Below are 19817 nucleotides of genomic sequence, written 5' to 3'. Positions count from 1 at the left end.
TAATTAAAAAAAAAAAAAAAAAAAAAAAAAAAAAAAAAAAAAAAAAAAAAAAAAAAATAAAAAAAAAAAAAAAAAAAAAAAAAAAAAAAAAAAAAAAAGAAAAATTTAAAGAAAAAAAAAAAAAAATGTATATATTTAAATTAATTTTTTTTTTTTTTTTTTTTTTTTTTTTTTTTGATTTTTTTTATTTGTGTAATTAAGAGAATTTAATATGAAAATAATTTGTGTAAACTTTTAATTCATTCATTTATTTATAATATTGGTAATATATATATATGTAAATTTTTTTTTTTTTTTTTTTTTTTTTTTAAATATAATGAATAGGAGAAAATATATATATATATATATATATACATATCTGTAATACTATACAAAAATAAAAAATCATATATGTATATATGCACATATACATATATTTTAATTTTTTTTTTAAGGTCGTATTAGTATGCAATAATAGATATGAACACAATTTTTCTGTGATATAATAATAATTATTTAAAAAAAAAAAAAATAGAACATTAATTAAAATATATATATTTTGTAAAAATAAAGTGTAAACTCATTTATTATATATATATATATATAAAGTTTTATTATATGACATAATAAAAAAAAAAAAAATAATATAAACTTATCTTTTAAAGACACAAATAATATATATGTATAATATATGTATTTTTACATATTCATGTCATATATATTTTTTTTTACAATTTGGACATAGGATTTGAACATTTGATTCATTTCAAATTTTTTTTTTTTTTTTATTTTAATTTTTTGCTAGTTAAAATTTCTTTAAATAAATTATATGATAAATGTTGTTATAAAAATGTTCTAATAATATACATATTATATGTAATATTTATTTTTTGAAAACACCTAAAAGATATAATATATTTTAAATTGTGTAATAAGGAAGAATATATATATATATATATATATATATATTTATTTATTATATATATGTATGTAATAGTGATTTCATCATTTTCTTTTCTGGTACTTTTCAAGTTATAATTATACATGTGTATTTTTTTAATTCTTACATTATCAATTTATTATTATATAATATATATAAGTAATAGCAATTTATATAATACAACTAAGCATTTTTGTAATAGGTATAATATATATGTAGTAATGTATTCATAAAGTGTTAATATATATATATATATATATATATAATATATGTAATAAAAAAAAAAAAAAAAAAAAAAAGATAATAAAAATATTACTTATATATATCTAATAAAAAGATACATACAATTTATTATCATCATAAAGGAAAAAAAAAAAAAAAAAAAAAAAAGAGAAAAGAATATAAAGTAAATATGACATATATATATTATCAAAACACATTGAAGTAAATACTTTTTATTTTTTTATTCATTGGGTATACTATTTTCTTTTTCTTTTTTTTTTGTTGTGTTCTTGTTAATATATTTTTATGAATGTGATCATACATTATGACATATTTATACAATGAAATAAAATAAGAAAATATATATATTTATAAATTATATAAATGATATAAATATGTAAATATTTATATATATATATATATATATTCAAAGTAAGCAAATACATATATTTATATATATATATATATATATATATATATATATATATCCATTTTGTTTACATTTTTATAAAGATATTATTTTTTCTTATTTTTATTTTTATTTTTTATTTTATTTTTTTTTTTTTTTGTTAAAAATGTTTGAAAGGCGTAATGTATATAATAGTAAAGAGAAAGGATGCCATTTGAATAAAAGACTTGTAAGAAAAAAGAAAAATAAAAAAAGAGGAAAGTATCTTAAAACACCTTTGAATATATTTGAAAGAAATAATAAGAATATAAACTTATTAATTACAGATGATATATCTAGATTAATATATAATAATGAAAGAAAAGAAAAAGAAGATACATTAAAAGAGGATTATAAGAATATTATAAGAAGTAATAATTATGTAGTTCGATTACATAATTTATATAATGAATTTAAATTTGATGATTGTTTAAATTATGGTCTAGAAAATTTATTAAAATTAAGAAAAAATGATTATATGTCAAAAGTGGAATTTTTAAGAATTATAGGGAATATATATTTTCATTTAGAGAAATATAAATATAGTGGTATAACATATATGTTATTATGTAATATATTAAATAAAATTAATTATGATGAATATAAAGTTGAAGTTTGTTATAATGCTGGTGTTGTATTTATAAAATGTTTTTTACAATATAATGATATAAATTTTTATATTAATGCAAAAAATGCTTTACATTATTCTTTAATATATAATGATAAAAGTAATAAATATTATAATGACCATATTTATTATAATACTCTACGTATATTAAAACAGCATTTCCCAAATAATTTTCTTCATAAAATTAATAAAAAGAAAAAATTATCAAATTATTGTAATCAAGATATAACTACAAGTGATCAAAGTTTAACTCTTCAAAGTAGTACCTATCTATCTGATTTTAGTGTTGATGAATTGAAAAAAGAAAGAAAAAAAAATAAAAAAAATAAAAAAAATAAGAAAAATAACAAAAATAAATTATTACCTTTAAATAACAACCACGATGATGATAATATCTCAATTACTTCTTCATATCTTTATAAAAGTATGAACAGTGTAGAAGACAGCTTATCACGATGTAAAGATTATTCTATAGATGATAGAAAAACTAAAAAAAGTGACAAATTGAATATTTCATTATATGATAAAGAAAATAAGACGAATGAAAAAACTGGTACTTTAGATGATGAGGATTCTTCTTTAATAATGTTGGATCCAGCACCTTCCAAAGCTTCTAATATTTATTTAAATAATTTTTTAAGTTATGATAATAATATGGAAACGACCAATAAAAAAAAAAATAAAAATAATAATAATAATAATAATAATAATAATAATAATGATCTTATAACATTTAGAAGTGACGATCCACTAAGCAATGTGAGAAACCATGACACTTATATTAATAATATAGAAAATTCACTCAACACATGCAATATGAACAGTTTTGTTCAAAGTAATAATTTAAAAAATAATTCAAATGTCGTGAGTAATAAAGATTTACAAAATTGTGATAATAATAATTTACACAATTTAATAAATAATAATTTCCAAAGTGTAATAAGTAAAAATATATCAAAGGTAACAACAATTCCTCAATTGAATGCAAAATGTAGTTCCTTGACAAATGCTACAAATAATATATATGGTAGTGTGTCAAATAATTTATATAATAACACCTTAAATAATATATTTAAACGTAAACAGAATGTTACCTTTAATAATTCTTCAAATATATTTAGAAGTTCTTCAAATAATTACTTTAACGATTCTATATACAAACTAAAGTTAACTGATGATAATTCTATAAATCATCATGTAAGTAATAAAAAGTTTTTAGATGTAACAACAAAATCTGAATCTATTATAAATAATGATATAATATCAAATGTGGTTAATAGCCTAACCCTAAGCAGATTAAATGATGTAACTGTAAATGGTCATAATAATATAAAACAAAATATGTCAGGAGAAATATATAAAAATGTATTACCTTTAGAACAAAATTATGTACCTATTTCTGAGCTGAATAATTTTAATAAGCACTTAATAATTAATTCTGTTGGAAATAGATATAAAGATGTGTTTGCAAGTTTTGAAGAAAATACAAATCAAAATGAGTCTTCTGATATTATACATAAATCTATGATACATATTAATAATAATTTAAGAAATAATGTTATTAATAAATCACAAAGTTATGATATGAATAATAATAAAAGTGTAGGGTTGTTTAATTATAATAAAGGAAATAATGTAAAAAATTCTCAACATGATACTAGTCATATTATACCTATTAAAGGTATGAATAAATTATCAAACACAACCATGAATAGATCATCAAGTATGACAATGAATAGATCATCAAGTATGACAATGAATAGATCATCAAGTATGACAATGAATAAATTATCAAACATAACGATGAATAAATTATCAAACATAACGATGAATAAATTACCTAATAGTGTTGTTAAATTACCACAAATTAATTTTAATAATAATCATAAATTAAACTCTGTCAATATACAACAAAGTGGATCCATCAATGTCACTTCAAGTGATATGATGCATGTAAAAAAAAATATATTTAATAATATTCCAGAAAAAACTGCTTTACATTATGAACAAAATGTTATGTTGAATAGTTATCAAAATATTAACATGAATTGTTCAGGTCAAAATGTGAATATTAACTTGTCATATCATAATGTGAATGTGAATATTCCAGATGAACATATAAATGTGAATATTCCAGATGAACATATAAATGTGAATATTCCAGATAAACCTATTAATATTTCGAATAAAGGACAAAAAGGTTTGGATAATATACTAGACAACAATTTAAATAACGTTTATAATAATAACGAAAAAATTGTAACAAATAAGAGGCTCTCATTTTCTAAGAGTTATATAAAAGGTATGCAATTAAAATCTGAAGAAAGTATAGAAAAAGAGAGTAAAATTAATTATGGACTAAATGAATATAATAGTTTTTATAAGGACCATTTTATAGAAACCATTCCATCACATGATAGTAGTAGAAACAGTCATGATTATGATAATATACAATTAGTAAAAAAAAAAGATGTCGAAACTAAAATGAGTATGGACCATATAAAAGGTGAAAATGACAAAGAAGATAATAATAATGATATATCTCTAAAAATAAATGACAGTAGTAGTAATACACACAAATCTATGTATGATACTAACAATACAGATGATGAATTTTTAAATGACTTATTACAAGATAATTATTTAAAAAAATTGAATGACAGAAATATTAAAAAAATGATGGAAGAAAGAGAAAAGAATGTATGTAAAAATATATCCACTAAGAATAAGAAGAAAATTATTTTAAATATTTTAAAAAAGGTCTACTCCAAATATGAACATAATTTATCAAATGAATATTATAAAATATATAAGTTGAAAAATCAAGAAAAGGACAATAAATTTGTTCTAAAAAATAAGAGCATAGTGACATTTCTAGAAAAAATTTTTAGAATCTGTAAAAGCCTTGAAGAAAATATGAATAACAAGATACAATTTATTGATGCGAATACGTATAAACTAAAAAAATTAAAAAAAATAAAAAATATAAAAAATATAAAAAATATACAAAACAATATATACAATAATAAATATAAATATATCTACAGCTTTGATAATATGCAAAGGAATCATGATGAATTATTATCTATACAATCTAATAGTATTGAATATATTACAAGGAAACATCAAAATGAAGAGGATCATTCTTTAAATGAATACAACTCAAAATGTATTATTAATTTTAATAATTGTGATATGAATAATAATATAAAGTACACTGATTTTAAAGATGAGAATATATTTTTAAAAAGAGGAAGTTATGATTTATCACATAAACAAAGATATATAAATGATAAGGATAATTATAGAGTGATGTGTGATATGAGAAATGAAAATAAAAAGAGAAAATATATAAATGATGAAATGAAAGATGAAAATTTAAATTATAAAAATTTTATAAAATTATATAATGAAATAAGAAATGATATAAATGATAATAATGATAATATTGATACAATAAATTATAGTCATATGTCTAATAATTGTAATAATAGTCATAAATGTAATTATTATGAAGATAAATTATATAAAGAAAAAAAAGAAATAGAAGAAACTGTACATATAAATAGCAATAAATTTAATAAAAAATTAATAAGAGACAAAGTAAAAAAGTTAAGTTCTTATAATAATCCTATTATTAACAATATAGCTGATAAATTCATATATGATATAGAGAAAATATTTCTAATGAAAAAATATTCATATTTAATAAAAGGATTAAAGAAAAACGAAAATATTAAGCATATATATTATTTATATCAAAATATGTATGATATTACATATAAATTAGATCATATGAATAGTAGTAATTTTTTTAATATTTCTTCTTATATAACAGATATATTATTATTATCAGAAATAAAGGAGAAGGATATATTAAAAAAAAAAATAAATAAAATTAAATATTCCTATAGAAATTTTTATACAACTACATCTAACATTAATATGAATAATATTGTAAAAAAAATAATGGAAAATATGGGTTCTGTCTCTGGCATGAGAAAATATGTATCTAAAGGTGAGGACGATGTACATGTTTGTTTAAATATGAGAAAGAAGAGAAGAATTATAAAATGTAAAGATAAAACCAACAATAACAACAACAACAACAATAATAATAATAATAATAATATAAAGGATAGTTCAACAACTACTGTGAATAATAGTGATAGTAATTCAAATAATAATAATAATTGTTATAATTTTAATTATTGTTTTTATAATAATAAACGCATGGGGAATAATTTACAAAATAATCTTATTAAGGATAAAGATATTTTAAAAAGTGACAATAAAAAGAATAATAGTTGTGATTGCAAAGGAATTAAAAATAAAGAAGATGTTATAAAAAGAGAAAGTATAAAGAATAATAATAAATATGATAAAAAGAAAGATGAAGAGAATGTTGAAAAGAATAATGAAGATGTAGGTCTTTCAAGTCATTCCACTGTTGTAGGTGGAGATGTTAAAAAAAAAACAAAGAAAGAGAATTTATATAATGGATATAATTGTGCGAGAGAAGAATTATTATATGAAATGAAAAAAGATGAAAATAAATATATAATATTTGAAAGATTATATGATTATTATAATAATAATATAAATATATATGATAATAATAAAAAGAAAAAAAAAAAGAATCAGGATAAATTTATTTTAATGTTGTTTTATTATCACAGTAATATGTTGAAAGATAATAAATTATATAATATTATATTTGATGTGATAACATTTTTTCTTTATAATAATATAATTACAAAAAGGAATGCTCATAAGCATATAACATTATTAAAAATATATGAACTTTTTATATTAAACAAGTATAAATATAAAAAGATATTAACTTTTTTTTTTCATGATGTAGAAGATAGTAGTATTGAGAAGAATAATAAGAATGAAGAAATTGATTATATAAAAAATATATATGATTCAGATAATTATTTAGAATTAATACATTGTCATTTATTTATGTTACGTTTATTATATAAATGTTATATGAATAAATTAAAAAATAAATATATATATGAAAAGATAAATTTACAATATATTATAAATTATACATTCACTATATTAAATTGTTTATTAATAAAATATAGTTATAATAAAAATAATATTGAAGTAAGAAGGCGTGTATTATTTTTATTTGCTGAATTTTTATATATTAATTCTAAATATTATTATAAAAATATATTACACTTTTTAGAAAAATATAATATAGATTATATAATAAAAAATGAAAAGAATGTCATGCAAATAAATCATTCTAATTATAATGATAATATGGATTATACGACTATCAATAGTTTTGATGATAATACATCTATAGATATGAGAAAATTAGACAATGAAAGACAACCTGAAGATTTTCATTCGGATGCAATAGATAAGAGAAGAAATAAAAAGAATTATAGAATAAAATATGAAGATTTACAAAATTATAGAAGTGATGATTATTATAATGAGATAAATAATAATTATGTATTAAATGATAATATACATATTTGTCATCCATATGAAAATAGAGTACATCAAAGTTATCCTGTTCAAAAAAATGTAGAAAAAAACAAAAATTATGATGATAACATATATAACAATATTTCATACAAATATAATGATTTTATTAGAAATAAATCGTCATGTCGTAATAATAATATAATATCTAATGATGTATCAATGAATTATGAATATGATACATATGAAGATGCATATATAAATGAGTCAAATAATAATACATATGAAAATATTTATAAAGGTAGTAGTATAATATCATATAATGTTGATTATTTTAAAGAAATATATACAAAAATATATGAGAATATTAATATAGCTTTTTCGTCTTTTTTAAAATGTTATCATAAATGCTTTCTAATCTTGAATTTAAAATTATATGAAAATAATATGTTTAAAAAAAATATTATAAGAAAAATTAAAAAAATAGTTTATTTTAATAATAGTCTTTATAGTATGTTATATATGAAGAAATTACCATGTAACAAGATATACAATTATGTATTAAATGAAATAAATAATAATTTATATAATAAAGATATTTTTAATAATAAATCTTCTTTTTTTAAAATTTTAAAAGAAGACATTATTATTTATCAAGTTTATAAACAAAATGAAAACTATTTTAAAAATATAAATGATAATAATAAGAATATATATATGGATCAAAAAAATAATATCTATCAAAAGGAAAAAAATATAAATGAGCCCATATGTATAACTACCAATTTGTATAATATAAAGAATCCAAATGATATACATAACATTTTAATTACATTTCATAAATATTTTAAGAAAAAAACTAGTTTTGAAGATTCAAAAAGACAGAAATATAAAATGAATAAAATGGAAAAAAATTTTATTATATTAAGACATACTTATATATATATAAAAAATAAAATATGTAATGAAATTAGAAATAATAATATTATAAATTTATATAAGAAAGCAAAAAAATATGATGAAAATTTTAATTGCACTATTGATTATTTGAATTGTTTGTTTGATTCAAGATTTTATATGATAACATTAAATTATTATTTACAAAAATTAATTATAAATTTTTTAAATGATTCTATATATTTTATAATGAAATATGAAAAGAAGAAAATATACTTTTCTCTTATAAATAATATGATGAATATATATAATATGATATTTTCTATATTTTATTTAAGATTAAATGCATTTTCTGATTTTTCAACAAATAAATTAAATACATATATATATAATTGGAACAAAAAAAATATATACTCCTATGATGATACAAATATATTTAATATGTTTAATCAATTTTCATTTATTAATTATAGATATGGTTGTTCCTATGAATTCATAAATTATATCTTTACGTCTTTCCATGTTATCACAAATTTTTTGGTAAGTATAAATGTGAATACACAAATGGGTTATAGAAAATATATAGGTAGAAAAAAAAATATAATTTATATAACAGATGAATATATAAAAAATAAACAAAAAAAAGTGTATTTAAAAAATGGTCGTAGTGAAGAACATATAAAATATAATAATATATATAATAAAGAAGAAGGAACAAATGTGTTTGTACCTTTTAATAAATTAGAAAATAAATTAGAAATATATATGAGGAAACAAAAAAGAAACAAACGAAATATAAAACTAGAAACAAATATATTAAATAATATATATATTGATAAAATTTACATATATCGAATTATAAAACAAATACAAAAAAATGTTAATAAAAATGGAGTCTTCAAAATTGATGATAATTATCTTGAAGAAAAATTAGAAATGCATATGGATAAATATTATTCTTATATTATAAATAATAATAAAACATATATAAATGAAAAAGATAAAGATAAACAAAAGAAAAAAAAAAAAAAACATATCAATTATGGATTAATAAAAAAAAATATCTTATTAAATCTAAATAGTAACACTCAACAAAATATAATAAATCATTCAAATAAATGTAGAAAGAAACTATGGAGAGATTTTCTTAAAAATAAAAATTACAACAAAGAGATATCAAATATAATATATAAACATAGAAGTGCTCATAATATAATTAATAAAATACATAAATATTTATATTTCAATGTAAGTAGTAACCATAATATTAATAATAATAATTTATGTTTTATAAGAAGATGTGCTAAAAATATAAAACTGTTAAATCATTGTAATTATATATTTAAAAATAGGAATGATCAAAATGTTATGTGTGACAATTTTAAATATAATAATAATATGGAACACAAATTAATATTAAATGATTATATTAAGAGATATAAAAGAATTATAAAAAAATATAATAAATTAAAAAAAATTAAAAGACAAATAAAATTTGAAAGAAATAATATGTCAGTTTTTACAAATGTAGCTTTAATTAATAGAAGCTATAATAAATTGTATACATCTATATGTCCTACATTTTCTCATATTTTATTTTTATTAATATCTATATTATATGTTGAAAATTATAATATTTTATATATAAAGAAATCTCCAGATTTTTTTATGATCAATGATATATATAATACATATTATATTTTTTTGCATATATCTAATAGTATTATATTATTGTCTTCTTCTCCTTTGAGGACCCATTTACATTTTAATCCGGTTGTTTATTTAGATAAAGAATTTTATAAACCAAAAATGACAAAAATGACAAAAATGACAACAACGAGAAAAGAGAACAAGAAAGATGAAAAAGATATAGAGAATATATTATCTGGTGTAAATAAAATGAAAAGTATTAAGTTAAATAGAATTAGTTCGAATGGAAAGAATAATAATTTTTTTGGAGTTGATAATATGTTGGATCTATCAGAAGGTAATAATATTATAAATATGAATAAAAAAGGGATAAACCAAAATGATATCCTTGACAGTATTCATGAGGATGATCACATCGATGATCACTTTCATCATCACATCGATCATCACTTCCATCATCACATCGATCATCACTTCCATCATCACGTCGATGATAATTATAACAATCAGACTGATTTGTTTTATAATAATAAAAACTGTTCATTGGAGCATCACAAAATATATGCAATTTATTTAGATACTCTTTTAAATTTTTCTTGTATGAATATATTATTAATAACAAGAAGAAAACATAATAAGAAAATCAAAATGAAGAGAAATAAATATATTTATATATTTTGTACTATTATTGAGAATTTATTACAGAATTGTATCTTTTATATAGATTTATATAATAGTAGTAAATGTAAGAGTAATATATTAGATATGGATGATATATATATAAGATTAAATAAATATTGTAAAGATAATAATATGATAGAATATTATGATTCAATGAAACAGAGTTTAATATATCATTATTTTTATAAATATTATATTGTAGATGAATATATTAATAATTTCTCTATACAACGAAATGAATTATATAATTTAGAAAAATGTTCATTGAATATATTTTATTTTTCAATGAATATTTTATTAACAATATTTAATTCAGATATATCTATACATTTAGAAAGATCGTTATATAATATAAATTATTTTCATCATACAAATTTATATTATGATATTATAATGAATAATATAAAGAAAACTATTACATATATATATGATAGTAATAAATCATCTTTTAATTCTATTGTTACTTGTGTGCTTTATTATCTCAACATATATAGGAAAAACAAAAAAAAAAAAAAATTAACTATAAAAAATAATGACAAAAATCAAAAAGATAATATTAAAGCTTTACATTTATTCACTAAGGATATAAAAGATGATGATGTTAAAAATAATATTGAAGCTGAGGAAGATAAAAGAAAGAAAAATATTATGAATGCACATACATCTGGATTTTCTTTAAAAAAAACTATTTTTCAAACACTACAAAATGTGATGGGTTCATCAAATAATTATAATAAGAATGAAGTTATTGATATAGATGGTGAACAAAAAAATGTACTAGAAATAAAAACAAAATATGAAAAAAATGAAAATAAAAAAAAAAGAAATAACCCAAATAATCATTTTAATGATCATTTTATTGATCATTTTAATCATCTTAAATATGAAAAAAAATATCGAAAAAAAATTATTAGTTCTATTATATATGATATGATTTTTCCTTATTTAGATCTAACCAATATAAGAATTCAAAATAAAATACAAAGAAGAAATCATAGTATAAATAGTTTAATAAATATTTGTTATTCTGTATTATTTCATAATTTTTTATTTATTAAATCAGTATATCCATTCGACATGTTAACAAAAGAAAAAGCAGAAGAAGAATTAGAAGAAAAAAAAATTAAAGTAACTAAATATAATTATGATATATTTAATATGAAAATGTTCAATATCAAAGCAGTCGAATTATTTTTATCATTATATATTCATAAGTATATGCATAATATATGTTTAGATATAAAAAAGTTGGTTGATTATAATATGTATATGAATCATTTCTTTTGGGTATTTAAAAAATCTAATATATCCATATGTCATAATGATTATATATATTTAAATTATAAATTTAATAATTTGTATTACACCTTTAATGATTACAATGTCTTGCAGTTCTTGATAAATTTTAAGAGATCCAAGAGTGAAGGAAAAGTAAGAAAATATATATATATATATATATATATATATATATATATATATACATAATATATGTATATTTAATCATATTTCATTTTTTTTTTTTTTTTTTTTTTTTTTTTTTTTTTTTTTTATAGGAATTTATGATGTCGTTTGTTAAAATATTTGAAGAAAAGATATGTCTAGAAGACGAAATAGGACTAGACTATATAGACCCTCTTATTTTTAATATTTTCCTTGATTATATGAAGGATGTATATATGACCGATGAATATTATTTTGTGTGCTTCTATGAATATACAAAAAATGCATACAACGAAAAGAACGAAAAAATATTTAGCCTTGATGACTGTGATTGTTATATGGATGAACTCAATGAATTGAACCCCTATCTCATAAAAATGGATACAAAAAAAAAATTAAATGATGATATATATATGACTTATTTAAGATTGGTTCTTAAAGAAAATATAAATTATAAAGAATTATGTGATGATAAATTTGATGAAAAATGTGGATATATATATATAGACGAATTAAGAAATGGCAAAAAAAATGTTGCTATTGATGAAAGAAGCGAAAATAAAATATTTTATAATAAATACAAATTAATAAATAAGAAAAAGGTATGGAATATAAAAGAAAAAATAAGATTAATATTAAATAATGATCCTAGTAGATTTAAAAAGTTTTATATATATTATAAAAAGAGAATAAATTTAGAAGATAAATATTATTCAGAATGTGTATTATCAGAATATTTATTATTAAATATAAAAAATAATAAATTGATTGAAAATGAATTATATAATAATGATTTGTATAGGATGTATTATTATATTAAATTTTTATATTTATATGATATATTAAAGCATACAGATATATTATTAAATTTTTTAATTTATATATATTATAAATATTTTTATTATCATTCTAAAGGTATTGATCAAAACTTTTTACATTTTATTCATTTATTTTTAAGTATACATGAAGAATCATATAACAATAGTCTTACTACAATTGAAGGAAGTAAAACAAAAGAAAATAATTTAGATAATACATTTCAGAAGGATATATTTGTAAGAAATTTATTTGTTTCTATAGATGAATGTAAGAATAAGAAATTAGAAAATAATAAAAAAAATTATATTAATAATATTATAAATGATGATACACTTTTAAAAGGCCATATTAATAAAAAAAATGAAATAAATGAAATAATTGATGATAAAAAATGTGTGAATATAAAACAATATATGATTAAAGATAAATCATTATATAATAATGAAGAATGTAGTAGAAATGATGATAATAATAATAATAATAATATATATAAAGATCCAAATAATTATTATTTAGTATTATTAAATTCTCAAAATAGATATGTACAAATATTATTTTATAAAGTCTTATGTAACTTTATAAAATGCAAGGCACAAACATTGAATGCTAAGAATTTATTTAAAAACGTAAACTTTTATTTATCATCATTTGTTATATATTCATTTCTTAATACATATAATGAGTATGATAATTTATATTACAAAGCTTTAAATTATAAATACTCCTTTTATGATTTTAGAACGCTTAAAAAAAATATTAAGTTATGTATATATTTAAAAAATTTATATTTAAAGCATGATATATTTAATAGTGATATATTAAATTTTTTGAATATTGAAGGATATAAAAATAAAAAAGCAAAAAAAAATAAATCAACATTAAATGATAAAATAAAAACTACATATACTTATGATAATATTAAATATGATCAAGGGGTATGTAACATATATAACGGGAAAAATGAAGTGCCACATGACATAGTAAATAAGCACAACAATAATAGTGCAAATTCAAAAATAAATATATATACAAACAAATATTCAAATAATTATGATCAGCTGGATAATATCAAAGAACATCATGCTGTGTTATATAAAAATAATGACAAATTAAATTATAAACGTTCATTTGATGAAAGTTACGTTATAAATAATACAGACGTGGTTATTAAAAAATATAAACTCAATAATATTGATGAAGTTGTTGATAAATATAATGATTATGAAAATATCTCAGAAGGCTCTGTAGCTGTCGAAGGAGACAGAGATAAAATTAAAACAACAAAGAATTATAAAAATTCTCCTGATGATAAAGAAGAATGTAATAAAAATTTTAGTGTGTATGATATGAATAATAAACCATATGCAAAAATCAAAATAGAAATGGAACATTCTAATGATTATAATAATGTAGGAGATGATTATCTATTAAATGATGTATCTCATGTAGAAAGATGTAATAAGCAAAATAAAGAAGAAACTAATAATATAAAAAATAAAAACTATTTTTTTGATAATAAAAATTATATGAATATAAAAAAAGAAGTTTATAGCGATGAAGATACAATTGATTCTATAGATTCATTGAAACAAGCAGAAATATTTAAAAACAAGTTTTATAAAAGTCGAAAAATAAAAAAGGTTTCTAAGAAATATTATATTAATATTTTAAATTATCATTTAAAAAATAAAGTACATGGATATTCAATTAAATCTTTAGATAGTTTAAAATTAGATGATAAGTCTATATATTTAATATTTTTATTTCTAGGAAATATTTTTACTGTTTTATACAATTCATTATTACCATATTGTCAAATGCAAGATATATATAAAATGAAAAAAAAAGAAAATCAAAAAATTATAATAAATATAGAGGAAAATGAATCAAATGATGCTGCATATAAAATAACAACAGATAGTAATAGTACTATTACTAATAATAATAATAATAATAATAATAATAATAATAAAAATAATAATAATATTAGTAGTTGTAGTAGTAGTGTTATATGTAGTAGGACTAATGTTTCTAGTAATAATTATACATATGAAGAGCTGTTATTAAATTTTATGCTCATATCATTATGTTATTATTCTGACAGTTTAATATTTTTAAGTTATAATATTGTTCATTGGGATAACCAGTCTGAGGATATGGATACAGGAGGGGATGAGGAAGAAAAGCACAAAAGGGATGGTAATGAAAAAGGAGATAAATTAAATGTAGATGTTGAAAAAGATGATGATTTAAATGATGACATAAAAGATAATATAAAAGATAATATGAACAAAAATGTAAACGTTGATATAAATCATAATGTAAACGTTGATATAAATCATAATGGAAACGTTCATATAAATCATAATGGAAACGTTCATATAAATGTTGATGAAGAAAAAAATGGTTATATAAACCATATTGACAATTATAGCGATAATGATCATGAGAATAATAGTAGACAAGGTAGAAGTAATTTATTAAATGGAAATATTTCTTATTGTGTTAAAAAAGATTTAGGAGTTATAAAAAAAGATAATTCTTTATCATCATGTGAAAATTCTAATAATAATATGACATATAAAAAATGTAGAAAATTATCAAACGATGATATAAATGATTGTGTAATAAAACCATCTTATGTTAATACTAATAATTATTATAATTTTCGAAAAAAAGCAGAAGATATATTTAATAATGAAAAAGAATGTGCTAAGATGATAATTCCTTTATATAAATTATTAGTAACAAGATTAAAGATTTGTTTGTATTATCCACATTATTTTTTCTTAGCATGTTTATTTAGTTACAAATATGATACGAATTTATCTAATACATTATTAAATTATATTAAACAAAAGGATTTTTTAAAACAAGGAAATATTAATTATATATTTGAATCAAGAGAAAAAAAAAGAAAAAGAAAAGAAAATAAACATTTCGAAATGAATTATTCTTATAAGGATAATATAAATAATAATATGGAAAATAATAATATATATTATTGTAATGATAATAAATTATACCAAACAAAATTTAATAATTTTATAAATATAAATGTAAATGATCAAAAAAAAGATATTAAGCATAATTATGTATGTGATAATTTATATAAGAATAAAGAGAATAATATAAATTATAAAGATAATGAAAATATTTTATTTTGTTTAATGAGAAAATTAAAAAATACTTGTGATAGTTTTAATAATAATGTAGTATCATGTAAAAATACCATATTGAAAAGTAACAATAATATTATTACTGATGATATATATATTGGTAATAATAACAAGATAAATTTTGAATATATAAAAAATGATCCTACTCAAAAAAATGACAATAATAATAATAATGATAATATGAATGAAAATATATATGAAAGTAACAAATTGTATGTAAATTATTATTGTGATTATCATGATGAAAATTATATTTTAAAAACAAAAGATTATTGTCAAAACTCAAATAATATCACTTCACTACATAAAAATATTGTTCATAATAATTTAGATGTAGAAGAAAAAGAAAATAATTGTAGAACAACAGATGGAACAAATAATAATAATAATAATAATAATAATGTGCTTGATTCTATAAATGTGGAACATAGGAATTGTTTCTATTTTGAAGAATTGGAAAAAAAAATAGAAGATAATCAAATGAATTTTTTAAATTATAATATTAATAATTTAAAGGTTCGAATCAAAAATATAGAAATTAGTTATGAAGATGTTATTAATGATATTATTGAAGGTTTACAAAATATTTCTGAAAATAAATTGTGTAGTAATTATAATTCACAAGCTGCTTATCATATATGTGTATATTATTTTATGAGAAAAAATTATTCCAAATGTATATATTATATGAAAATATTTATTAACAAAGGAATATTTAAAATATGGTTAAATGAAACATATAATAATGATTATTATAATTTATATTGTAAAAGAATTAGAAGAACTGAATTCTCTATGATAAAATATTCTACCATTTTGTTGGAGCTAAGTAAAAATATTCTAAAGAAATTATTAGCAAAAATTAATTTGGCCTTATCTAGAGAAAAGAAAAAAAGAATAGAAGATTTATTTAATAATAAAATAGATGGTGAAATTAAAAAGTTTTTATTATTATCAAAAAATGTGCACCAAAAAACTGTAAATAATAGACATATAAATAATGACAACAATAATTGTAGTGATAAATTAAATGTCATAAATACAAATGTATGTAATAATAATGATATTAATTTAAATTATAAGTTGGAAACACAAAGGGATTTTGCACAAAATATTTATAAAGAAAAAGATATAATAATAATAGACGAACATAATAATAATATCGTTGACGGACCTTATAATGATATAAATAAAAATGAGGAAGATACTGATAAAAAAAATATACTTGATCATACAAATATTGTAATAGATGAATGTATAAAAGATCAATATAAGGGTATGAATCTGAATGATAAGCACAATACAATATTAGTAAATACAACAACAACTACTACAAATAGTAACAATAATAATAATAATAATAGTAGTAGTAGTAATAATAATAATAATTACTATAATTATTATCATAATAGTAATAACTGTGTAGTTGATCAAACCGAAGAAGAAATACCTATAAATGAAAACAAGTGGATCTTTTTAGGATATGAACATTTAGAACATTTAAATGATGTTTATGATATTTTAAAAATATTATTCGAATCATATACATATATTGGTAAGAATTTAAAAAGATTCAATGATGTAGATGCCCTGGAAGAAGTTACATGTATGCATGGATCAAATTTATCAATTCATAATATACTTTTTAAAATGATCACTGATCATTTATGTTTTATATTCGAGGTCTTATGTTATTTTACTCCTTACGTTTTAATATATCCCCTGATTTTATTATTTACCCGGCGTACAATAATGAGTATTAAATCTGATAATATTAATAATAATAATAATAATAATATTAATAATATTAATAATAATAATAATAATATTATTATAATAGATGAGGATAACAATATTGTCATTAATGACGATAATAGTAATAATCATATGGATGATAAAAACAAAATTAAAAAGAACACAACAATAAATAATAATAATAATAATAATAATAATAATAATAATAATAATAATAATAATAATAATAATAATAATAATAATAACAATAATAATAACAATAATAATAATAATAATAATAATAATAATAATAATAATAATAATTATAATAATTATAATAATAATAATAATAATAATAATAATAATTATAATAATAATAATAATAATAATAGTAGTAGTAGTAGTAGTAGTAACGTAAAAGAATATATTAAAGATACAATCATGTACCTCAGAGAAGCATATGTAAACGATGAATTAATATATGAAAAATCCACAGCATGTATGGATTTAAGAATTTTAAAATTATTTAGAGAATTTCTAGCCAATAAAACCGTTCCTCTACCATCTAATTTATTATCTAGAATGCAAAATGTATATTTAATTATATGCAAAAAGTTATTGTATTACCAAAAAAGTCAAAAGGATATAGTAAAAAATATTAATAATAATATGAACATAGGAAATAAAAAGAAAAAAGAAAGTGTTATAAAATTTGTTGATAATGTTTTTCTTAATGGGAACAAAACAATTCTTTCTTCTTTCCTAAATGATTTTCAAAACATGCAATTATTAAAATGTAATAATTATCTTAATTGTGAGGATATAAAAATTTTAACTAACAAACTTGTATATAATTCTGTATATACAGATATAAATAAGAACAACAACTTCATGCGAATAGATCAAAATACAAAAGAAGATGAAAATAAAAATACTATGGATAATGTATATATTAATAATATTTTCGATAGAATTAAAAATGATTTATATATAGACAACTTTATTACATATGGAAATACAATTAATACTCAAGAAGGAAGTGAACAAATACATAATACTGATGATAATCATCATAATAATGAAAAAAATAAAGAAAATAATGTATTTAAAAATAATTTATATTATATCAAAATGAATAATAAGAAGAATATATGCTTATATGATGATTATGATATTTTCAATAATTTAAAAACTAAAAATGAAGCTCTTAATTGTGTAAATGCTATTGTAACAGATATGAATTCTTCAGCTAAAAAGAATGACAACGCAAATTTTAAGAAAAGAAAAACAATTGATTCATCTCTCAATGAAGTTAGAAATTCGATACGTGAGAGGGACTTACGAAGGCTTAATAGAGAAAAGAGTAAAATATTATAATAATTTGAAGGAAAAAAAAAACATATATATATATATGATATGTAATATATAATGATTATTTATATTGAAATTATTAAGCAAATATTAATTACATAAAAACCTTTTTTTTTTTATTTTGTTTTTTTTTTGTTTTTTTTTTTTTGTTTTTTTTTTTTAATATATTAACAATCCTTTTAGTTATATATTATATATATGTGTGTGTTCATGTTTATACGACTACCTGAAAAATAAAACTTAATATATTTCCAATTAATACCATTCCAATTATTAATATTTTCATGTGTACACATTAATATAGTTACACTTCTGATATAAAAACATCCTATATATTATATAAAATATATAGCTCAGCATATTGCGGTTGCTATTATT

The 19817-nt window shown here is 17.9% G+C and overlaps 1 protein-coding gene across 1 annotated transcript; it reads left to right on the top strand.

The window, feature by feature from the left end:
* Nucleotides 1–1716: 1716 nt before the first annotated feature.
* PGSY75_1308400 (hypothetical protein) lies at nucleotides 1717–19445 on the top strand (the record flags this gene model as incomplete). Its single annotated transcript, XM_018787149.1, has 2 exons — nucleotides 1717–12327; nucleotides 12450–19445. 2 exons carry the CDS (start codon nucleotides 1717–1719, stop codon nucleotides 19443–19445), a joined length of 17607 nt encoding a protein of 5868 aa, XP_018639891.1.
* Nucleotides 19446–19817: the final 372 nt, after the last annotated feature.

This window comes from Plasmodium gaboni, chromosome 13 (genome assembly GCF_001602025.1).
Source record: "Plasmodium gaboni strain SY75 chromosome 13, whole genome shotgun sequence".
In the NCBI taxonomy this organism is placed as follows: Eukaryota; Apicomplexa; class Aconoidasida; order Haemosporida; family Plasmodiidae; genus Plasmodium; species Plasmodium gaboni.
This window is presented reverse-complemented; position numbering and strand designations above follow the sequence as displayed.